Genomic DNA, 24469 nt, shown 5'->3' with positions numbered 1-24469 from the left:
CCACTGATTCTGAGGTTTATTTATTTATTTTTTTGCATGCTGCATTATACTTTTGTTAGTGGTAAATTTAGGTCAATATTTTTTGTGTTTATTTGTGAATACATTGATATATTGACAAGTTTAGAAAATTTTGCAATTTTCAAACTTTTTTTTTTTAAATTTTTATTCCCCCCTAAACCAAATAGTTATGTCGCACAAAATAATAAAATTGATAACAGGTCTGCTTTACATCAACATCATTTTTAAAACATAATTTTTTTTCTTAGTAAGTTAAAAGGGTGAAAAATTTATGAGCATCACATTTGAAGTGACTTTGAGGGGCCTATATGAAAGAACATAGCTAAAAATGACACGATTTTAAAAGCTGCACCCCTCAAAGTTCTCTAAACCACATTCAAGAAGTTTGTTAACCATTCAGGTGCTTCACAGGTGTTAACCCCTTAACGTCCAATGATGTCTCTGTTGCTTTGATGAGGGCTCCGGCGGTGAGCCTGCAAAGGCGCAGGTGGAATCACGATCCACCTCCGCCTATTAACTAGTTAACCCCTTCATGACCAGAGCGGTTTTCGTCTATTTTTTTTAATTTTTTTTTCCGCTCCCCTTCTTTCCAGAGCCATAACGTTTTTATTTTTCCGTCAATATGGCCATGTGAGGGCTTATTTTTTGCGGGACGAGTTGTACTTTTGAACAACACCATTGATTTTACCAAGTCGTGTACTTGAAAACGGGAAAAAAAATTCCAAGTGTGGTGAAATTTAAAAAAAAAAAAGTGCAATACCACACTTGTTTTTTGTTTGGCTTTTTTGCTAGGTTCACTAAATTCTAAAACTGACCTGCCATTATGATTCTCCAGGTCATTACGAGTTCATAGACACCAAACATGTCTAGGTTCTCTTTCATCTAAGTGGCGAAAAACAATTCCAAAGTTTGTAAAAAAAAAAAAATAATAATAATAATAATATGCGTCATTTTCCGAGACCCGTAGTGTCTCCACTTTTTATGATCTGGGGTTGAGTGAGGGCTTATTTTGCGTGCTGAGCTGACATTTTTAATGATACCACTTTTGTGCAGATACATTCTTTTGATTGCCCGTTATTGCATTTTAATGCAATGTCACAGCGACCAAAAAAAATGTAATTCTGGCATTTTGATTTTTTTTCTCCCGCTACGCGATTTATCCCTCACATGGCCATATTGACGAAAAAATAAAAAAGTTATGGCTCTGGAAAGAAGGGGAGGGAAAAATGAAAGTGCAAAACCAAAAATACCCATGGTCATTAACCCCTTTCTGCCGTCTGACGTACTATCCCGTCCATGGGACCCGGGCCCCTATGCCCATGGACGGGATAGTACGACATAGCGATCAGCGGGCGGGTGTCAGCTGATTATCACAGCTGACACCTGGCACTATGTGTCAAGGGCGGTCACGGACCGCCCCCGACACGTTAACCCCTGGCACACTGCGATCAAACACGATCGCAGTGTACCGGGGGTTTAGGGAAGCATTGGCAGGGAGGGGGCTCCCTCCGTGCTTCCCTGAACCCCCCGGTGCAGCGCTGCTGCGGGGGCCTCCTTCCCTGCAGGTCCCCGGATCCAAAATGGCGGCCGTGACCTTCGGGGGCATGCAGGGAGACGGCTTCCTTATGCCTGCAAAACGCCAGCATGAGGAAGCCTCCAGCACTCCCTGTGACAGATTGCTGATCTCTCACAGCGATCTGTGATGTGACAGATCAGCGATCTGTCACATGACAGTTATGTCCCCCCTGGGACAGTATAATAAAGTTAAAAAAAAAAAAAAAAAAAAAAAAAAGTGTAAAAATAATTTATAAAAAATCGCTAAATAAATTAAAAAAAAAAAAATATTCCCTAATAAATTCAATTTTTGGAAATAAAAGAAACCCAAAACAATTAAAAGTTCACATATTTAGTATTGCTGTGTCCATAACGACCCGCTCTATAAAACTGTCCCATTAGTTAACCCCTTTAGCGAACCCCTTAAAAATTAAAAATAAAAAACTGAAAACATCATCTTGTCCCGCAAAAAACGAGCCGCCACACAGCGTCATCAGTGAAAAAATAAAAGTTATAGCTCGCAGAATAAAGCGATGCAAAAATAATTATTTTTTTATATAAAGTTGTTTTTATTGCATAAAGCATCAAAACATAAAAAAAAAGACATAAATGAGGTATCGCTGTAATCGTACTGACCCGAAGAATAAAACCGCCGCACGCGGAACAGTGTAAATGCACCCCCCAAAAGAAATTCTTGAAATGCTGGTTTTGTTTATTCTGTGTCCCAAAAATCGGGGAAAAAAAGCGATCAAAAAATGTCACATGCCCGATAATAGTACCAATAAAAACGTCAACTCGTCCCGCAAAAAATAAGACCTCACATGACTGTGGGTCAAAATATGGAAAAATTATAGCTCTCAAAATGTGGTGATGCAAAAACTATTTTACAGTAAAAAGCGTCTTTTAGCGTATGACCGCTGCCAAACATAAAAACCCGCTATAAATAGTAAATCAAACCCCCCTTTATCACCCCCTTAGTTAGGGAAAAATAATAAAATTAAAAAACTGTATTTATTTCCATTTTCCCATTAGGGCTGAGATTAGGGTTAGGGGTGTGTTCGGGTAAGGGTTAGAGTTAGAATTGGGGGGTTTCCACTGTTTGGGCACATCAGGTGCTCTCCAAACGCACCATGGCGTCTGATCTCAATTCCAGCCAATTCTGCGTTGAAAAAGTCAAAATGGTGCTCCTTCCCTTCCAAGCTCCGCCATGCGCCCAAACAGTGTTTTACCCCCACATATGGGGTATCAGCCTACTCAGGACAAATTGCAAAACAACTCTTGGGGTCCAATTTCTCCTTGTTAGCCTTCGGAAAATAAAAAATTGGGGGCAAAAATATCATTTCTGTGGAAAAAAAATGATTTTTTTATTTTCACGCCCGGGCGTTATAATCTTCTGTGAAGTACTTGGGGGTTCAAAGTGCTCACCACACATCTAGATAAGTTCCGTGGGGGGGTCTAGTTTCCAAAATGGGGTCACTTGTGGGGAGTTTCAACAGTTTAGGCACATCAGAGGCTCTCCAAACGTGACATGACACCCGCAGACCATTCCATCAAAGTCTGCATTCCCAAACGCCACTACTTCCCTTCCGAGCCCTGACATGTGCCCATACAGTAGTTTTCTCCCACATATGGGGTATCGGCGTACTCAGGACAAATTGGACAACAACTTTTGGGGTCCAAGTTCTCCTGTTACCCTTGGGAAAATAAAAAAATTGGGGACTAAAAGATCACGTTTGTGGAAAAAATACGATTTTTTTTATTTTCATGCCCGGGCGTTATAAACTTCTGTGAAGCCCTTGGGGGTTCAACGTGCTCACCACATATCTAGATAAGTTCCTTGGGGGGTCTAATTTCCAAATTGGTGTCATTTGTCGGGGGTTTCCACTGTTTTGGCACATCAGGGGCTTTCCAAACGCGACATGGCGTTCTATCTCAATTCCAGCCATAAAAGTCAAATGGCGCTGCTTCCCTTCCGAGCTCTGCCATGCGCCCAAATAGTGGTTTACCCCCACATATGGGGTATCAGCTTACTCAGGATAAATTGCACAATAAATTTTGGGTCCTGTTACCCTTGTAAAAATAAAAATTGAGGGTGAAAAGATCATTTTTGTGGAAAAATTATGATTTTTTTTTTAATTGTACGGCTGTACGTTATAAACTTCTGTGAAGCCCTTGTGGGTTCAAAGTTCTCACCACATATCTAGATAAGTTCCTTGGGGGGTCTAGTTTCCAAAATGGGGTCACTTGTGGGGGGTTTCCACTGTTTAGGCACATCAGGGGCTCTCCAAATGTGACATGGCGTCCGATCTGAATTCCAGCCAATTTTGCATTGGAAAAATCAAATGGCGCTCCTTCCCTTCTGAGCTCTGCCATGCGCCGAAACAGTGGTCCCCCCCACATATCAGATATCAGCGTACTCAGGAGAAATTGCACAATAACTTTTGCAGTCCAATTTCTCCTGTTAACCTTGGTAAAATAAAAAAATTGGACCTGAAGTAATTTTTTTGTGAAAAAAGTTAAATGTTCATTTTTTTTTTAAACATTCAAAAAATTCCAGTGAAGCACCTGAAGGGTTAATAAACTTCTTGAATGTGGTTTTAAGCACCTTGAGGGGTGCAGTTTTTAGAATGGTGTCACTTTTGGGTATTTTCTATCATATAGACCCCTCAAAGTGACTTCAAATGTGATGTGGTCTGTAAAAATAAAACGATGTTGTAAAAATGAGAAATTGCTGGTCAAACTTTTAACCCTTATAACTTCATAACAAAAAAAAATTTTGGTTCCAAAATTGTGCTGATGTAAAGTAAACATATGTGAAATGTTACTTAAGTTTTTTGTGTGCCATATCTCTGTGATTTAAGGGCAGAATCAGTGGGATCCATGGAAGCGTTTCAGAGTTATGACCTCATAAAGGGACAGTGGTCAGAATTGTAAAAATTGGCCCGGTCATGAACGTGCAAACCACCCTTGGGAGTAAAGGGGTTAAAGGGAATCTGTCACCGGAAGTTGGCAGGCTATTCAAGTGACCTGTGTCCGGTCTGATGTGCAGTGTTTCTTCTTTTTTTCTCCACTCCATCCGTGGCCCCCGTTCGCGATCTTTTCTGGAATTAGAGTTGTTCTCTATAGTTTGTGCGTGCGCAAAGCAATTTTGCCTCACGCATGCGCACTATGCTTTGCCCAACTGCGGAACACAGCCAAATACTTCCGGGACATAGTGTACCGGCGCATGCGCAGTAATGATTTTCAGCTTTGCCCGCAGTTGGGCAAAGCATACTGCGCGAGGCAAGATTGCTTTGTGCACACGCGAACTATGGAGGAGAACATCTCTAATTCCGGAAAAGATCGCGGACAGGGGCCACGGATGGGGTGGAGAAAAAAAGAATAAACACCGCCCAACGGACTGGACACAGGTCATTTGAGTAGCCCGCCAACTTCCGGTGACCGATTCCCTTTAAGGGGTTAAAGCAATGTGGACCTAAAATAAAATTTAACTTTTTCTCATAAAAATGTTTCTTTAGCCCAAAATTTAGCTTTTTCACAAGTGTAACAAGAGAAAAATTGTTTGCAATTTCTCCTGGGTACGCCAATACCCCATATGTGGTGGGAAAACTATGGCTGTGGAGAACGGCAGGACTCAGAAGGGAAGGAGCATCATTTGACTTTGAGTGCAAAATTTACTGGAATAGATAGCGGACCCCATTTGCTGAGCCCCTGATGTGCCTAAACAGTGGAGACTCCCCTCAAGTGACACCATTTTGGAAACTACACCCCTCCAAGGAATTTATTTTAGAGGTTTGTGGTGACCTCTTTGAACCCACAGGTGCTTAGCAGAATTGCATAACCTTTAGCCGTGTAAATTAAAAAATAAATTTTGACTTTTGGAGCGCAACATTGGCAGGGATAGATGGCAGACACCATTTTGCATTTTCAGAGCCCCGCCTCTGCCTAATCAGTGGAAAACCCCCAGCAATGACTACGTTTTGGAAGCTACACCTCTTGATGAATTCATCTAGGGGTGTAGTGAGCATTTTTTAAGTTTCAGGCAATTCACAGAATTGCATAACATTAGACTGAACGAATGGAAAATTACCATTTTTTCCACATAAATGTTGCTTTGGCCTCAAGTTTTTAATTTTCAAAAGAGATATTAGGAAAAAATGAATGGTATCACACCCCATATGTGGTGTAAAACTAGTGCACAGTGCTATCAGATGGGAATAAGCTCCATATTGGAGTTCAGATTTTGCAGGGATGGTTTGAGGGTTCCATGTCACATTGACAAGACCTCATGAGGTGCCAGAACAGCACAACCCCACCCACCCCCATAAGTTACCCTATTTTACAAACTACACCTCTCAATGATGTCATCTAGGGGTGCAGTGAGCATTTTGACACCACAAGTGCCTCTCAGAATTTCATACCATTGGTTGGTGAAGAAAGAATAAAATGTTGTTTTAGCCCCAAGTTTTTAATTTTTATAAGGCCTAATGGGAAGAAATGGACCTCACAGTTTGGTGTGCAATTTCTTCAGCGTACGCCAATGCCCTACATGTAATCAGAAAATACTTGTCAGGCAAAGTGAAAAGCTCAGAAGGGAAGTAGCGCCATATTGTAGTGCAGATTCTGTTGTTATGGTTTGCAGGTGCCATGACCCACTAAAAGAGCCCTTGAGGTGCCAGAAAGGCAGAACTGCCTCCCCCCATAAGTGATTCCATTTTACAAACTACACCTTTTTATGAATTCATCTAAGGGTGCAGTGATCATATTGACACCGCAAGTGTGTCACAGAATTTTATACTATTGGGCAGTGAAGGAAAAAATAATTACATTTTTACCACAAAAATTTTGTTTCAACCTCAAACTATTTGATCGCTCGTGTTACAAATAGCAGGGCTTCATAGAGCGAGTATCAGAGATTGACATTTAGCATGTTAACATCCTCTGGTGGACCACGATGCCACCCGTTGCTGTTAGAGGCACATGACAGCTCTTCAAATCAGCTGTCATGTGCTGGGAAAGATGCAAGTTCCGCGCCGGAGACCACGTCAAATACGGCACCACGACGTATGACGTACCTATAAGTATTACAGCGATACAAGATTTATATTGGTTTTTATATTTGGCAACTGTCACACATTTAAGCACTTTTTTTTTGCAAAATAAATTTTTTGCATCACCATATTTTGAGAGCTATAATTATTTTTTATATTTCTGCTGACAGAATTAAGTGAGGGCTTGTTTTTTGCAGAACAAGGCGATGTTTTTATTGGTACCATTTCCATGGCTTTCTTTTCCGATTTCTTTTTTTTTTTTTTTTTTGAGGCAGAAACCAGCAATTCAGGAAGTGTGTTTGGTGTTTTTTAAGTGTTGACTGAAGAGGTTAAATAGCATCACCGTTTCATAGATTGGGTCATTCTGGCACAGCGATAACTAATATTTTTACATATCGGGTTAATATTTTATTTCTTTTTTGCTTTTTTTTACCTAGTCTCTCTATGGGTCTTTAACCAGCATAGAAATGCTTTATAACAGTCAGTGCTGCACTGACAGGAGCCTCTAGACCAGGGTTTCCCAACTCCAGTCCTCAAGGCACACCAACAGATCATGTTTTCAGGATTTCCTTAGTATTGCTCAGGTGATAATTGCTTCACCTGTGCAATACAAAGGAAATCCTGAAAACATGATCTGTTGGTGTGCCTTGAGGACTGGAGTTGGGAAACCCTGCTCTAGACCATGCTCTGAGCATGGTCTAACACGCTTTCCCTAGCTGGGTGACCAGGATATCGTCATAATGATGTTGCGGGGGATCTGAAAGGAGAGGGAGCCCCCCCTTCCTCTCTCATTTTGCAGGAACTCCTTCCCGACCATGGCGTAAACTTAGGTCAAATGTTGTGAAGGGGTTAAAGAGATTGTCCGCTACCCTGATACAGTTATTGGTTTTGCCATAAATGCTTAAGGACAATGCCCCTAAAGTTCCCCATATACCTTTTCTGCCAAGTTGTTTTGTCTTTTTGCATTGATGCCCTGGCACCAGCTCTGGTATCATAGTGATCACTATCTTTTCAGAATCCTCTGCTCCTTTCTTACCACATTTCCCATTAATTCCTGTGCTGGGCTGCATGCCAGCAGTGAGCACAGACCTGTAACTCTGCCTAAACCCCGCCCACTCCTCCCATTGTCACACACAGGTCTATCATAGCTCGGGTTCTGGACTTGATCCAGTGATCTTTTGCTTTGTGGTCGGATTCCCTCTCTGCTGAGCTACAGTCCTTTTTGGGTATGTGTACATGCTGCGGATTCTGCTGCGGATTTTGCCCTGCGGATCCGCAGCAGTTTCTGCTGTGTTGTACAGTACAATAAGAAACAAAAACGCTGTGCACATGCTGTGGATTTGCTGCGGTTTCAAATCCGCAGCATGTCAATGCTTTGTGCGGAATCCGCAGCGGTTTCACACCTGCTCCATTGTAGAGGTGTGAAACTGCAGGGCTAAACTGCAGGCTAATCCGCAGGTAAACCGCAGGTCTTTTCACCTGTGGATTTTGAAAAATCTGCCGACCAATCCACAGTGTGTGCACATAGCCTAAAGCCCCCTTTACATTTAACGATGCACCAGCGATCCCGACCACGATACGACCCGGTCAGGATCGCTGGTGCATCGCTAAATGGTCGCTAGTGAGCTGCCCAACAGGCAGATCTCACAGCGATGTAGCGACGCAGCAGCGTTCGTTACTTACCTTTCAGACGCGGCGATGAAGATGTCCACGCGTCGCTCGTCGGCGCCAGCAGGAAGCGACCGACGAGAAATGGACGTGGACAATCTCGCGCGATCAGTGATGACCAGCGGGGGAGCCGGTCGGAGGTAAGTATCACACATAGCGATATCGCTAGCAATATCGCTGCTGCGTCACAAAATCGGTGACGCTTTAGCGATATTGCTAGCGATATCGCTATGTGTAAAACCCCCTTAAGTCTCTGTCCAAATGCTGATGGTTTCTTTGGTCTTGGTTTTCCTTTCTTGGTTGGCTTCTCTCCAGTTGTTTTCCATTCTCAATTTTGGCTCTGTCCTATCACTCTTTGGAATGGGTTTCATATGTTTACCTTTCACTTGCCTCACTGGCTAATTTTTCCATATAGATTGGTGTTTGAAGTTCCATTTGTTTTTCCTGCTACAGATCTGTGAATTTTCCTCCCCAACACCTGTCACTTCTCAAAGTTTGGGGGTCTGGGTGGTTTCACTTATTCTGTATTTTCTGTTTTTTTTGGTTCTCCTCTGTCTGTTGTAAAGCAGTGGCAGGGGCGTATCCAGGGGGGGGCAGCCGGGGCATTTGCCCCGGACGCAGCCGACAGGGGGCGCCATTGGGCTGGCTGATGCGGCGGTCCAAGAAGGAGACTCCCCGTCGGCGGCATTCTGCCACCCCCACACTCAGATTCTCCCGTTCTCTGAGCCGGCTGTCATACTGACAGCTGGCGCAGAGAAAGTGCTGCGCATCTGTGTACTAGCGTCTTCAGACGTTAGTACATACACTGTCTGACTCACTTGGAGAGCGGTGCAGCGGCGCCTCACCGCCGCCGGCACTTCCGCATGTGCCAACAGCGTGATCAGGTCACATGATCACGCTGCTGACGTCACACGCCAGCTCTTCAGAGGCGAAGACTCAGGCAGTGAGGCAACGTTGCGGTTGGTGCGGTAAGTGCTCCAGACAGGTAGTGGAGCTGAAGACACCACCGACTGTGCAAGGGAAGATTGGGGGATGGCTGCAGAGTCCCATGGAATGGATAGGGAGGGAGCAGGGGGAGTAAATTTACTGAGGACAGTGTGTGAGGACTCGGAGCAAGGCCAGGATGCAGACATATTCATGTGGTGTGGTGGAGAAAGATGAGGAACATATGGGGGGAAGAGAGGGAAACCTAAGGACATTATGGGGGTTAATGTGGGGAAGTGGGTTAATGAGTTTGGGGGTTAATGTGGGGAAGGGGTTAATGAGTGGGGATGGGAGTTAATGTGGGGAAGGGGTTAATGAGTGGGGATGGGAGTTAATGTGTGGGTGGGGTTAATGTGTGGGGGGTTAATGTGTGGGGGGATTTGGAGTGGGGGTACATAATGTGTTACGGGATTTGGGAGTAGGGACGGGGGGTTATTGAGTGGGGATGGGGGGTTATTTAATGTGTGTGAAGGATTTGGAGTGTGGATGGGAGATTTAATGTGTGTGGGGGGATTTGGAGTGTGGATGGGGGGTACTTAATGTGTGTGGGGAATTGGGGATGGGGGGATTTGGAGTCGGGATGGGGGGATTTAATGTGTGTGGGGAGATTTGAGGACACAAAATGAAGAGTATGTATGAGGAAACAGTATGGGGGATGGGTGCAGACAGTATGGGGAGCGAACGGGTTAATGTATGTGGACACAGTATGGGGAGTGAGGGTGATGGGATGTGTGCAGACACAGTATGGGGAGTCAGGGGTATGTGTGAGCAGACAGTATAGAGAGTGAGGGGGTAAATATATGAGGAGACAGTATGGTGAACAGGTGGGATGTTGGAGGAGGGAGGGGAATAGTGTGAGGTGACAGTATATTGCAGATATTTTTATTTAGGAGCATTAAAATGACACTTCTATCTTTAAGGACGTCGTGTGGAGATTTGCTGCAGAAGACCGGAGAAGATGGAAGTCTGCTGAGACGGCTGTGGATGAGAAAACTCATCATGGGGTCTGGACAAGAAGAAGAAAAGGAGAACAACTCCAGAGACGACGTCATCTATAAGGTACCTGGATGTAAATATTATTTGTGATACTGACTTATACTCATGTTTTTATTTTTTAGGAGCATTAAAGGGGTTGTCCATGTTTGTGCTGAGTCTGCAGTCATTCTATGTGACTGCAGGCTTCTGAATTCTCACAGTGCTCACTGAACGCTGTTAGGATTCTCTCATGCCGGTAATTTACATACATGCGGTCACATGCTGACTAGACAAGTGTGGCCTCACTCAATGAAAATAAACAGAGCGAGGCCGGGCACGTCTAGTCGGAATGTGGCCAGAAGTATACAAATCACATACTTGTGCGGATGTGACTGTACATCGGCAAGGGAGAATCCTAAATGTGTGCAGTGCATTAGTTGTGAGAATTCAGAAGCTGCAATGTCAGGACTCAGCTCTGCAGGTTCCAGTAGTCATCACATAGACACTTCACTCATGCGATTTTCATAGTTATGGTCCTGTGACAACGAGCTTCGTGCAAGTCGCATATGGGTGGGCACTGAACCAAATTCTTGCCCCGGGTGCCAGAAAGCCTAGATACGCCTCTGAGCAGTGGTGTCCACGCTGTGCAGTGATGAATCATAGAATCATAGAATCGTAGAGTTGGAAGGGACCTCCTGGGCCATCTGGTCCAACCCCCTGCTCAAAGCAGGATTCGCTAAATCATCCCAGTCAGATGTCTGTCCAGCCTCTGTTTGAAGACTTCCATTGAAGGAGAACTCACCACTTCTCGTGGCAGCCTGTTCCACTCATTGATCACTCTTACTGTCAAAAAGTTTTTTCTAATATCTAATCTGTGTCTCCTCCCATTCAGTTTCATCCCATTGCTTCTAGTCTTTCCTTGTGCAAATGAGAATAAAGTTGATCCTTCTACAATGTGACAGCCCTTTAGATATTTGTAGACAGCTATTAAGTCTCCTCTCAGTCTTCTCTTTTGCAAACTAAACATTCCCAAATCCTGCAACCTTTCCTCATAAGACAGGGTTTGCAGACCGGTCACCATTCTGGTCGCTCTTTTCTGAACTTGCTCCAGTTTGTTGATGTCTTTTTTAGAGGCAGTGACCCAAGCAAGTTCAAAACAAAACGTGTTTTATTTCCAAAAACTCACGCAGTGCACAGCACGCTGTATCCTCCGGATCGCAGCCGGGAAAACAAAAAGACAGTCCAGGGCTAGTTGCCGTGAGCGACCGCATTGCCGTGTATGCCTCACACGGAGGGCTCTGTAGACCAACTGCTCTGTCTGCTTGCATGACCAAAATTGACACACCCAAACTCTTCCTGCAGGATTTTTCTTTCCTTCACTCCAATCTGTGGCCATAGGCACTTGTAAGATATGGGCTGGAGGAAACGGACTGGACTCCACTACCTTCCTGCAGTCCGTTTAAAAAATAAAAGCCCATACCGGGTTTTTCTGAACAAGCTCCTTGGTCAAAATAACTTTACCAAGGTCAAGCTTACTTTTATTCTGCCTTGTGACTCACAGGCACCCTGCTGTGACCACATGGCACTCCAGCTGATTTAATATGCTTCTGAGCGCATCCTGGGGGACACATAGCGACCCTCACATATGACTCAGTTCACTGCCTCACACTATACTTTTGTGAACTTGTTTTAGTTTCTCACCCTGGATTCTTATGTCTCTCTGCATGCTTTCATCTACCTTTTTATTGGATTTGTGTTGTGCTCTCCCCTCTGGGTCCTCATGAGGTAAGAGAAACCCCTTGACGGCCTTTATGAAGCCTGGTCCGTGAAGGTGTATATTTAGTTGTGCGGCTAGATCCTTTTCTAGTCTGTACAGATACCCATATGAGTGTGTGAGCACCATCATAACAGGCACATCTCCTGTGCAGGACACTGTAGGCAATAGAAGTAATGCAAAAATCACCATTACACCTACCCTGACTAAATATTTTTCCCCTACATGCCCTCACTGGCATGGATGGATAGAGATCGGAATGTAAAGAATCTCAGTACTGTTAGTATATTGAAGACAATTGCTTAACAGGTAATGCCATACACCAAAGACAACTGCTTTGCAAGCAATGCCATACACCATAGACAGCCACTTAAGAGGTACTGCTGTAGGTAACAGCAGGTACGCAGGATGCAGTGGCGAGACTGAGCTGAACTTTGAGAAGAAAACTTTTATAAATTTAAGCCGCTAGGGCTATGCTAAGCAACCAAAACACAATAACAGCTATTGTCTTCGGGACTTCTGCACAAACACTTTCAAAGAGAACACGACTAACCCGGCAAAGACCGGTTGCTATAGGGCCGCGATATGGCCGACTACGGGTCCTTATTTCCTGTAGTGTCACTTATCCGTTCTGACGTCCCTCGGCGTCTCTGATGAGGCTGCTTTGGTGTCGCAGCCGCTGGGCCCAGCTGCTGAAGATCTGTCGTAGTCTTCGGGCACCCCAGCGCCCAGGAGGAGTTGGGGCACAGCAGGCCCTGAGAGAGTCCTTTGATGAGGGAACCCCCTGTAGAAACAGCGGGGTTCCGCTTGTAAGCGAGTTCAATAAGACTCCAGTCCCCAAGCAGGGTTGTGTCGCAGATCCCAAGAGTGGCGGTTGGCAGGCCACATGCACGGCCTGGGCCTAGGCAAAGATTTTCTCTATGTGAGGAGTAGGCCCCAACTGCCAACTGCAGCGGGGTGACGTCAACTGCGGGCGATGATGAACAGGCCGCAGCCGCGGTCTGAAGCGGGGTGGTAGCGGGAAGGCCGCAGCCATGGGCTGGAGTGAAGCGGCAGCGGCTGCGAGAGGTGGCGGACAGGCCACAACAGGCTGGAGCACAGCGGTAACAGCTGAGTATGACCGAGGCCAGGTAGTGACCCCGGATTGGAGTGAAGCGGCAGTATCTTGTTGGTAAGTTCGGCGCTTACTCTCCGCAGGCCACTGTAAGTCTCCCCTCTGCCGCTGGTCTCCTCTCTGGTCTCCGTCTGTCACCCTGGCTCTCAAGCTCCCCCAGTTCCGCCAACTGACTCCCCTGCGCGCTCCCTGTCCCTTTTATACTCGCCCCTCCTCTTGCTGTCCTGTCGCTCCCAGCAGTCCACTCTCCTCCGTTCCCCGGGTACAGTTCCCTTAGGAACCTAGATGGTGGTCCCTTTGGTTCCGGCCCGGACACTCTGCGGGGGCCCCCCTCCCTACACTCCCCCATCCTGTATGCTCGCGAGTACTCGGGCGAGGCCCTCAGTCTACTTGGGTTGGTCTGCGGAGATGGCAGTTTTTGTTGCCATATGAACTGGTCCTGTTCGTATCGTTCGGGTGGTTTGACGGCTGTTGACCGCTCTGAGCGTCTTAGTTCGACTAGGGTGGAGTCTTCTGGGGTGGTGGATGGTGGTGGGCTAGCTGATTCGGGCAGGCTAATTGGGTCAGTTGGGTTGTCATTGAGTGGAGAGCCCCTGGATATGGTGGGGAAGTCTTCGTCGTCCGGGTCCCAGAACACTGGCAAGGGTTCAGAGACCTGAGGAGTAGATTCAGGTTGTACCGGGTCGGTGGAAGTACATGGGCGTAACATATTACGGTGCACAATGCGAGTGGGCAGCGTTCCGTCTTTCTCGAGTCGTATTTCGTACACAGGTCCTTCAGGGTTTATACGGCGTAGGACTCGATAGGGACTCTCTTCCCAGTGTGGCTCTAATTTGTTTTGGGGGGCGTTGGTCTAGTACGAGTACTCTGTCTCCAATTTGGAGGTTGGGAGGTGGGGATAGATTCTTTCCTGGGTGTTCTAAGTCTTGGAGTTTGATATGTACAATTCGATGAAGAGTTTGCAGCCGGTGCCGGTGATTTCGCACTCATGATGATACCCCGGTCCAGGGCTGGGGTTCCTCTGGGTCCAACTCTACCTCCGTGATCCCTTTGCCTTCTCGTCCGAATAGCAGGGAGTAGGGTTTATAGCCGGTAACTCGTGCACCCGGTTGTTATAAACCCATACTAGTTCAGGGACATATTCGGGCCAACGGATCTTTTTGTCACTCTCCAGAGTACGCAACATTTGGATTAATGTCTGATTAAATCGTTCGCAGGCTCCGTTTCCCTGCGGGTGGTATGGCGTGTTCTGGGATTTGTCAATACCATAGAGACGGTGCAGTTCCTCCATAATTTTTCCCAAAAAACATGCTCCTTGGTCGGAATGTATACGTTGAGGGCAGCCGTATACTTGTATGAAGTTTCTACAAATTGCGGAGGCGGCCGACTCCGCAATCTGGTCTTGAGTGGGAGTGACCAGAGCGAACTTAGTGAAATGGTCTACCATGACGAGGCAGTGTTCGTACCCGTGGAATGCGGGACCAATGGTCAGGTAATCCACCGTCAGAAGCTCGAGGGGTGCTGAGGTCACTATTGTTTGTACTGGGGCTCGCTGTGCGGGTGGTTTGGCTAATTTGCATAGGCGGCAGGCCCGGCAGGTCTTGTCCACAACAGCATGCAAGCGTGGATGGTAAATTATCTGTTGCAACCATTGCAAGGTCTTTTGAGCTCCGAAATGAGCCCCCTTTTCGTGGGCTTCTCGAGCCAGTTCGTTAAGTTGGGCTCCGGGCGCAACTACCTACCAAATCGTCATAGATGTTGTCCTTGATGTCATTTTACAATACAATAGTCCCTTTCTGATAACCAGCCTCTCCCATTGTTGTAACATCAGCGACATGTCCTGAGTCAAAATCTGTCTCTGGGAGTCAGTGGGCAGTTTGCCAGCGGCTACCCATTTCCGGAGAAGCCCAATTTCTTCATCTTCTTGCTGCTGTTGTATCCATTTATCACGGGATTGCTCCAGCATTCCACTTAGGGTCTCCAAGGGGAGTACTTTCTGGGTGGCAGCTGTGAGCACGGCAGCGGTGAGGGCGAATGGTATTTCTTCCCCTTCCAGTTCGTCGTCTCGACTCTTCCCTGGGGTTGTGTGTCGAATCCTGGAGAGGGCGTCAGCGTGTACTTTCTTGGCCCCTCTTTTATAGATGATTTTATAGTTGAATTTCGCCATCCGGGCCACCCATCTTTGTTCCAGAGCCCCCAGCTTGGCGTTCTCCAAATGAGCCAGCGGGTTATTGTCGGTCCACACCACTACTTCGGAGCCTACCAGGTACTCTGCGAACTGCTCTGTCATGGCCCACACTACTGCGAGGAGCTCGAGCTTAAAGGAGTTGTAATTGTCAGGGTTGCGCTCGGAATCATGAAGTGAGCGGCTTCCATACGCGATCACTCTCTCCCGGCCGTCTTGAACTTGTGACAACACAGCCCCCAGCCCGTGAAGACTCCCGTCAGTGTGCAGGATGAACGGTTGCAAGAAATCCGCATAAGCTAACACCGGGGCATCCGAGAGCGCAGCCTTAAGGTCTTGGAAGACCTCTTCTTGGGGTTGTAGCCACTGGATTTTCCATCCATTTGCCCCAGCGGGAGCCCCCTTCAGCAGGTCGTGCATGGCTCGAGCTCGACATGCAAAATACTTTACGAAGCGACAGTAGTATCCGGCCAACCCCTGGAAGGCCCGCACGTCTTTTATCGTCTCGGGGGTAGGCCATCCCTGAATGGCAGCAACCTTTTCCCGGGACGGCCTTATGCCCTCCGCCGAGACGATATGGCCCAGATATTCGATCTGGGTGCGAAATAGGTGGCATTTTTGGGGTTTTACCTTCAACCCGCACTTTTGCAGCCGGCCGAGTACCTGCCCCAGCCGCTTCAGGTGGTCCTCGAACGTGGCAGCATAGATGATGATATCGTCTAGGTATATCAGCGTGGCCTCGAAATTGAGATCTCCCAGACACCGCTCCATCAACCGCTGAAAGGTCCCCAGGGCATTGGCCAGTCCGAACGGCATTCGATTGAAAGAAAATAGTCCCATAGGAAGTATGAACGCCGTCTTAGCCCTGTCTTCTTCTGACATGGGCACCTGCCAGTACCCACTGGCCAGGTCCAAAGTCGAATAATACGTCGCCTTCGCCAAGGTGGACAAGGATTCTTCTATACGGGGTAGTGGGTACGAGTCTTTGATGGTGCAAGCATTCAGCTTTCGATAGTCCACGCAGAACCGTAGGGTGCCATCCTTTTTGCGGACCAACACAATGGGAGCCGCCCAGGGGCTTTGGCTTTCTCGGATAACTCCCTTCCGTAGCATTTGGGCCCACAAAGTTTTCACCTCTTGGTAGAGCTGTGTCGGAATCTGTCTATCTTTTGCGGATGGGGGCCACTCCTGCTGAGGGAATTCCATGGGTGATGGCGGTGGTACATCCAAAATCTTCCTGATGACTTCCTCATGACTAGCAAATACCTAGTGGTACTGTCCGAGCAGTGTTTTTATCTGGGAAAGCTGAGCTGAAGTTAGTCCGGAGAACCCAGCCTGCATTTGTTCCAGGATGTTTCGACCCTTCTGAGTCGAGATTTCGGTAGCCTGTAGAGTCCGGATAGTTACTTCCCAAGGGTCCTCGGATTGCACTCTCAATTGAACTGCAGGGGCTGGCAGCACTTCTTCCAAAGGTTTTACTAGCTTGGCCAGTTCGGTCTGGGGCTTCAGTATGATGTCTTGGTCTTCAAGGTTGATGCAGCGCACCAGGATGGTCCCCTTTTGCACTGTGGTCAGGGAGCAGGCCACCAGTATGCCAAGAGGCAAGCGCTCCGAGTAGCATGGCTCCACCTGCATCTCTACGCCCTCCAAGGGTATCGAGGCTCGAATTGGCAGGGCCATCACCGTCTGCCCAGGGGGCAGTACAAGCAGGGGAGCCGCTGGCGCGATGACTTTGCCCAGAGCCTCGCCCTCCCGGCAGTCCTGATGTACTCGCGCTTCCCGCACCAACTGCTGGGCTACCTGTCCTTGGGCTGTGCGGGAACTCCACTGCTTCAGGATCTTGTGCGTGGGATTATTGAGGACCAGCTTGCCGAACTCCCGTAGTATGTTCATGCCCAGAATGACTGGATGCTGCTTATCGGCTTCCCCTTGGGTGAGAACCACTCCTCTGCAGCCGAGGGATTTACCGCACAGCGTCACCTGTACCCACACCACCCCGGCAACAGGGACCGGTAGTTGACTGGCGGCTACTAGTCTGATCATGGGTCCCCACTGGGGTCTCGCTGCCTCGGGGAAATTCTGCCGGAAATAAGTTGCAGGCATAGTTGTCACTTGTGACCCCGTGTCCACTAGGCACTGGACAGCATGGCCCTCTACTTCTGCCCTTACCACCGGACATTTTGCTACCAAATCTTTCGGACTTCCACCACCCCTAATCATGGTTTCTGGCTCCGAGTGGCGGCCCCCCAGCCCGGAGCCCTCTAGTTTAATGGCAGCCGAGGTGGGTATTTCCCACTCTGTGGACACTCGGGCGAAGTGGCCCGGCTCCCCACATTCATAGCACCGGGTCTGCGAAGACCGATCGCCCCGGGTGGAGCGGGGCCCCCAGGGGCCGGGATTGAAACTAGGCTGTCCAGTCCCAGACTCAGTCCTTCTCTTCACTTAGGCCAACTCGCCCTTGATGTTCTTCAATTCTTGTTTCATCGCCTCTACCCATTGAGGCTCCTCAACTGCATTCATGGAAGCCTCCACACTCCGGACTTTCCCCACGGGGACCGCCATCACCTGCTCCTGCTCTCGAGCGCGTGCTTGACTTCCCACCTCTGAAAAGTCTATACGGGGATTCATTCTGACCTGCTCCCGTAATGCCTGCTTTATTAACGGGTCCCGCAGTCCAGTCACCAACAGGTCGTGTAGTGTAATGTCAATAGGTCCTACCCCTACGCCGTCCTTCCTTTCGATGGCCGTATGCAACTCTTGGAGGACATTCATATACTGGGTGATGGTCTCCCCCTCTCCCACATTGGTTGGGTCCCCATGGGTCTGTTCTAAAATCTGTAAAACTTTATCAAAGGTGTTGCAGTGTCCCGGGGGCCTCAACATTACTGAATTCCGAGCCTCCCCGTCTAACGCCATGAGAGCTACTTCGGCTTCCAGGTCAGGAGTCATCGGGTGCATCCGAAAGAGCCCCCGCATCCGTTCTTTCCAGCTCCCTAGCATGGTATTAGAGCCAGAAAACCTAGGCAGGTTGCTCAGCATAGCCCCCAACAAAAGGCTGGGGCCCTCGCTATCTGTCGAGTTTACGGCCCTGCCCTGGTCTAGGGCGTCGTTGTCCGCGCTTGGAGTCTGCATCCTGTCGACTACGCCAAATGTAGGTAACAGCAGGTACGCAGGATGCAGTGACGAGACGCGAGACTGAGCTGAACCTTGAGATGAAAACTTTTATAAATTTAAGCCGCTAGGGCTATGCTAAGCAACCAAAGCACAATTACAGCTATTGTCCTCGCAGGGACTTCTGCACAAACACTTTCAAAGAGAACACGACTAACTTGGCAAAGGCCGGTTGCTATAGGGCCGCGATATGTCCGACTATGGGTCATTATTTCCTATAGTATCACTTATCCGTCCTGACGTCCCTCGGCGTCTATGATGAGGCTGCTTTGGTGTTGCAGCCGCTGGGCCCAGCTGCTGAAGATCTGTCGTAGTCTTCGGGCACCCCAGCGTAAGCGAGTTCAATGAGACTCCAGTCCCCAAGCAGGGTTGTGTCACAGATCCCAGGAGTGGCGGTTGTTAGGCCACGTGCACGGCCTGGGCCTAGGCAAAGAGTTTCTCTGTAGGCGAGGAGTAGGCCCCAACTGCCGACTGCAGCGGGGTGACGTCAACTGCGGGCGATGATGAACAGTCCGCAGCCGCGGGTTGAAGCGGGGCGGTAGCGGCCAGGCCGCAGCCGTGGGCTGGAGTGAAGCGGCAGCGGCTGCGAGAGGTGGCGGACAGGCCACAACAGGCTGGAGCACAGCGGTAACAGCTGAGTACGACCGTGGGCAGGTAGTGACCCCGGATTGGAGTGAAGCGGCAGTATCTTGTTGGTAAGTTCGGCGCTTACTCTCCGCAGGCCACTGTAAGTCTCCCCTCTGCCCCTGGTCTCCGTCTGTCACCCTGGCTCTCTCAAACTTCCCCAGTCTCTTGCTTCGTGTCTGCCGTTCCGCCAACTGATTCCCCTGCGCGCTCCCTGTCCCTTTAATACTCGCCCCTCCCCTTGCTGTCCTGTCGCTCCCAGCAGTCCACACTCCTCCTCCGTTCCCCGGGTACAGTTCCCTTAGGAACCTAGATGGCGGTCCCTTTGGTTCCGGCCCGGACACTCTGTGGGGGCCCTCCTCCCTACAATGCCATACACCAAAGAAAACTACTTAACAAGCATTGCCATACACCGTAGACAGCCACTTAACAGGCAATGCCATATACCAAAGACAACTGGTTAACAGGCAATGCCATATGCCAGAGACTGCTTCTTAAAAGCAGCAGTCTGACTAAATTGATACCAATGCCTTACAATTTTAAAAGCACCATGTAGGAATATGATAGCTTTGTCACAGAATAAATAATAGAACAAAATATAAATAGCATACTAAGGTGAGAGATGGTAAGGAAATTGTCCTCACCATGTGTGTTATAAAAGTTGAGCGTGTGTCCATAGGATGTAAGTAGTAGTAGTCATAGTAGTAGTCACATTATACATGTATATACACCCTGCTATATACATTTATTCTCAGCCAGAGACCATGTAATAACGAGAGGATCAACCCTCTAATCTGTTATACTAACCGAATTATTTCTCTTCCTACAGACAGCTTTGCACATCGGTCGGCAGTACGCTCCAAGCTTGCGCAAGACAAAGCGTGGAAGGAAAATTACATATCTAAAGCACTGCCCATGATGGACAAGCAAGACAATGAGGTTGCTTATTTGGTACCTTGGTGTAAACTTCAGAAACCAGAAAAAGAAGGTCAGTACCGTTCCATTCTAATGCGTTCCTAACTAAGCAAATAGAATTACATTAAAGGTTATTGTTAATGGTGTACTAACAAAAAATCCTTATCCCCCAACTCCAAGCATCGCTCCTCCAGTTTCTCTTCTGTGTTCCATCTCCCCAGACTCGGGGCGTCACATGGCCATTGCAGTCAATCAGTGGTTACAGAACGTGATGTTCGCAGCCAAACGTCACCTGATCATTAACTGCAGCGTTCACAAGATGCCATCTCTGAATGTTGATACCCCAAGTCCAGCAGGTGACACAGAAGAGAGTGCACATCACTGTTAACCCCACCTTGGGCCCTTTAAAGAAGTATCTTGCTAGCCTGTCTGTGCAGTTGTGGCTCTTCAGGTGTCAATCTGCGCCTCTCATTTCTTTTTACATAAATCGCTTCACTGAGGGCTAGTCGCATGGGCCTGCCCACTCTTCCCAGTCGTCCTATAGGAGTGAGTGGAGTTTTCTGAAAATTCTTTCCAGAGAGAGAGAAAATCCGACCAGGCGTTTTCAAAGAGGAAAACGCCTTGGGGTGTTATATCCTTTTTCGACGGAACTCATTGCAGACTGGTCAGCTTCACCGGCCGTGGACCCTCCGGTTTCAAGACTATCTATTTTTTTCAAGACTTCCGATTTCTGGGGGAGCATCTCTAGGAGACACTAATGATAGAGTCATAGAATCTTTTGCTAAGTCAGCCTTCGAAGCGGCGTCTTCTGTTCTAAGCCCAGCCTTCGCTTCTACTTGGGCTTCTAAGGCCAAAGCGAAATGGGCTAAGGAACTTCGCCAAGGCATTTTGGCCGGAGACCAGCCAGAGCAGCTGGCAGATCTCACTGACCAAATTTCGCATGCAGACGAATATTTGGTCTCGGCCTCCCTGGATGCCGCATCCTGCGCAGCTCAGGCATCAAGCAACTTGGTGGCTATTAGACGCGACGCACAGTTTGGCTTAAGGCTTGGCAAGCGGACTTATCGTCAAAAAAGTCCCTCACCAGTTTACAGTTTCAGGGATCGCGTCTTTTCGGCGATAGGCTGGACCAGATCATTAAGGATGCCACTGGGGGCACAAGCTCCCTTCTTCCCCAGTCAAAATCTCGTCGGCCTCCTCCGAAACGTCAGTATCAACCCTTTTGGTCTTTTCGTCGCTTCACGAGATCAGATACGTCTTCCCACCAGCAGAAGCCTCAACCGTGCCAAGATAGAAAAAGAGTCTCCTTTAGGACCACTCCTTCCTGGCGATCTCATTCGTCCCAGGGTAGATCTACCAGAGCTAGACCTGGAAGATCTTCCTCCGCATGACTGGAAACAGAACACCGGAGCATACTCCCAGGTGGGCGGCCGTCGTCTTGCCTTCAGGGACGTCTGGCTTGCCTTGGTGGAAGACGCTTGGGTCAGGGAAGTTGTATCTTCAGGATACAAAAATAGAATTTGTTTCTCGTCCTCGGGATCGATTCTTCGAATCCCAACCCCCGAAAGACCCCGCCTTGGTGCCGGGTTTCTTTACAGCCATTGACTTCTCAAGTCAGGAGTCATTGTTCCAGTACCAGAAAAAGAGCGATTCACAGGTTTCTATTCGAACCTGTTTGTAGTGCCGAAAAAAGGAGGCACGGTTCGGCCCATTCTGGACTTAAAACTACTGAACAAAAGGGTCCATCTGCGACATTTCAGGATGGAGTCCCTTCGTTCAGTAATCGCTTCCATGGAGGCACAAGAATTCCTGTGCTCCATAGACATTCAAGACGCCTATCAACATGTCCTAATCTTCCTGGGTCATCAAAAGTTCCTGCGTTTCGCGATACATCAGGATCACTTTCAGTTTGTCGCCCTGCCGTTCGGGCTCGCCACCGCTCCCAGGGTTTTTACAAAGATCATGGCAGCGTTGATGGCCGTTTTAAGGATCAGAGGTCTTGTGCTCTTCCCGTACCTCGACGACATCCTTGCCCCAGGCTCTCGAAAGTCTGACCATTGTCTGTGACACTCTTGCTCGATTTGGGTGGATCATCAGCACAAAAAAGTCCTGCCTAGTTCCAACACAACGCCTTGTGTTTCTAGGCATACTTTTCGACACTCGTCAGGCAAAGGTCTTCCTTCCCGACGACAAGAGAGTAACTCTTCGGCGGGATGTTCGTTTGCTTCAGGGCCCCCGAATCATTTCCCTCCGATCAGCCATGAGAGTTCTAGGGAGGAAGGTTGCAACGTCGGAGGCGATTCCCTTCGCCCAATTCCACTCAAGACCGCTTCAGCGGGCCATTCTGTCGCAGTGGAACAAGTCTGTCTCCTCACTGGATCATCCAATCTGACTCTCATTTCAGGTCAAGCTGTCCCTCAATTGGTGGCTAACATCTCTTATTGCCCAGGGCCTATCGTTCCTTCCGGTACATTGGCAAGTGGTGACGACAGACGACAGTCTCCTGGTCTGGGGTGCAGTGTTTCGCCATCTCACAGTACAGGGCCGTTGGTCGAGGCAGGAAGCGTCTCTTCCGATCAACGTCCTAGAGATACAGGCTATTTTCCTGTCCCTGATTCATTGGGACAAGCTGCTCAGAGGTCTGCCAATCCGGATTCAGACTGACAATGCCACAGCGGTGGCATATATCAACCACCAGGGAGGGACTCAGAGTTCCTCTGGCGCTGGCCGAGGTATCCAAGATACTTCATTGGGCAGAAATGTCAGTTCCAGCAATATTCGCCGTACACATTCCGGGTGTGGAAACGAGGCCGCCGAATTTCTCAGCCACAAAGGCCTCGCGGCAGGGGAATGGTCCTTGCATCAGGAAGTCTTCCATCAGATTTGCCTTTGTTCGGGTACTCTGGACGTGGATCTGATGGCTTCCCGTCTGAACAAGAAAGTTCCACAGTTCGTATCCAGGGCCCGCGATTCCCTCACTGTGGGAGCCGATGCTCTGACCATTCCTTGGTCACAGTTCGCGCTCCCCTATCTGTTCCCTCCTCTTCCTCTTCTTCCCAAGCTGTTGAAGAAGATCAAGGCAGAAGGGGTACCAGTCATCCTCATCGTGCCGGATTGGCCCAGAAGGTCTTGGTTCGCGGACATCGTCAACCTCTTGTCGCGGACGCTCCTTGGACACTTCCAGACAGACCATATCTGCTGTCTCAGGGTCCGATTTACCACCCCAATTCTCGGTCACTCAATTTGACGGCGTGGCTATTGAGACCGCGGTACTGAAAAAGTCAGGGTTTTCAGATCGGGTAATTCACACAATGATCCGGGCTAGGAAGCCTTCGTCTTCCAAAATATACTATAGAACATGGAAGGCATATTTTCGTTGGTGTGAGTCCAATCGCATTTCGCCAATGTCTTTCTCGCTTCCTTCTATTCTAGCATTCCTCCAGGTAGGCCTGGACGGGGGTCTGGCCCTTAGTTCTCTAAAGGGGCAAGTTTCGGCGCTTTCAATTCTTTTCCAGAAAACGCTATCCTCTCGGCCGCAGGTAAAGACCTTTTTTCAAGGGGCGGCCCATGCAGTTCCTCCGTATCGGGCTCCAGTGGATCCCTGGGATCTCAATTTAGTCCTAGAGGCTCTACAAGGTTCCCCCTTTGAGCCTCTCAAGGAGGTTTGGTTTCTCTATCTCTTCTCTCTTGGAAAGTGGCCTTTCTAGTGGCCATTACTTCCATCCGACGTGTCTCGGAGTTGGCAGCTCTTTCTTGTCAACCTCCTTTTTTAGTGATTCACCAAGATAAAGTTGTTCTACGGCCTCCACCGTCCTTCCTTCCCAAGATGGTATCTGCTTTCCACTTGAATGAAGACATCGTTCTACCTTCTTTCTGTCCGGCTCCAGTTCATCCCCGGGAACGCTGCTTGAACATAATAGACCTGGTCAGGGTGACGAAGGTCTACTTGGCTAGAACCGATGCGTTCCGGAAGACAGACTCGCTTTTCGTCATCCCAGATGGGGCTCGAAAAGGCTTGTCGGCCTCCAAGGCGACTATTGCGCGCTGGATCAGATCGGCTATCTTAGAGGCTTACCGGATAAAGAACAGAGTGCCCCCTTCTGGGATTAAGGCTCACTCCACTCGGGCAGTAGGCACATCCTGGGCGGTGCACCACAGGGCTTCTGCGATGCAGATCTGTAAAGCTGCAACCTGGTCCTCTGTTCACACTTTTGTAAAATTTTACAATGTCCACACCTACACTTCGGTGGATGCCAGCCTAGGAAGAAGGATCTTGCAGGCGGCGGTGGTGAGTCCGCTGACCTGATGGAAGTTTTGTTTCCCACCCCAGGGACTGCTTTGAGACGTCCCATGGTTCCTGTGTCCCCCAATGAAGCGATAGAGAAAACAGGATTTTTGGTTGCTTACCGTAAAATCTGTGTCTCGGAGCCTTCATT

At 48.4% G+C, this 24469-nt stretch overlaps 1 protein-coding gene across 3 annotated transcripts in view; it reads left to right on the top strand.

Moving 5' to 3' along the window:
• Nucleotides 1–24469, top strand: part of NIPSNAP3A (nipsnap homolog 3A) — a 48049-nt gene that overhangs the window by 9134 nt on the left and 14446 nt on the right. For all 3 annotated transcript variants that reach the window (XM_073542687.1, XM_073542689.1, XM_073542690.1), the window contains one exon: nt 19948–20106. In XM_073542687.1, coding sequence (XP_073398788.1) covers nt 19948–20106 — 159 coding nt within the window. The remainder of the gene's footprint in view (nt 1–19947; nt 20107–24469) is intronic.

Source organism: Dendrobates tinctorius, unplaced genomic scaffold (genome assembly GCF_039654945.1).
Source record: "Dendrobates tinctorius isolate UK_male_01 unplaced genomic scaffold, ASM3965494v1 ptg000128l, whole genome shotgun sequence".
Classification (NCBI taxonomy): Eukaryota; Metazoa; Chordata; class Amphibia; order Anura; family Dendrobatidae; genus Dendrobates; species Dendrobates tinctorius.
The sequence above is the reverse complement of the archived record's forward strand: the minus strand, read 5'-3'. Positions and strand labels throughout refer to the sequence as shown.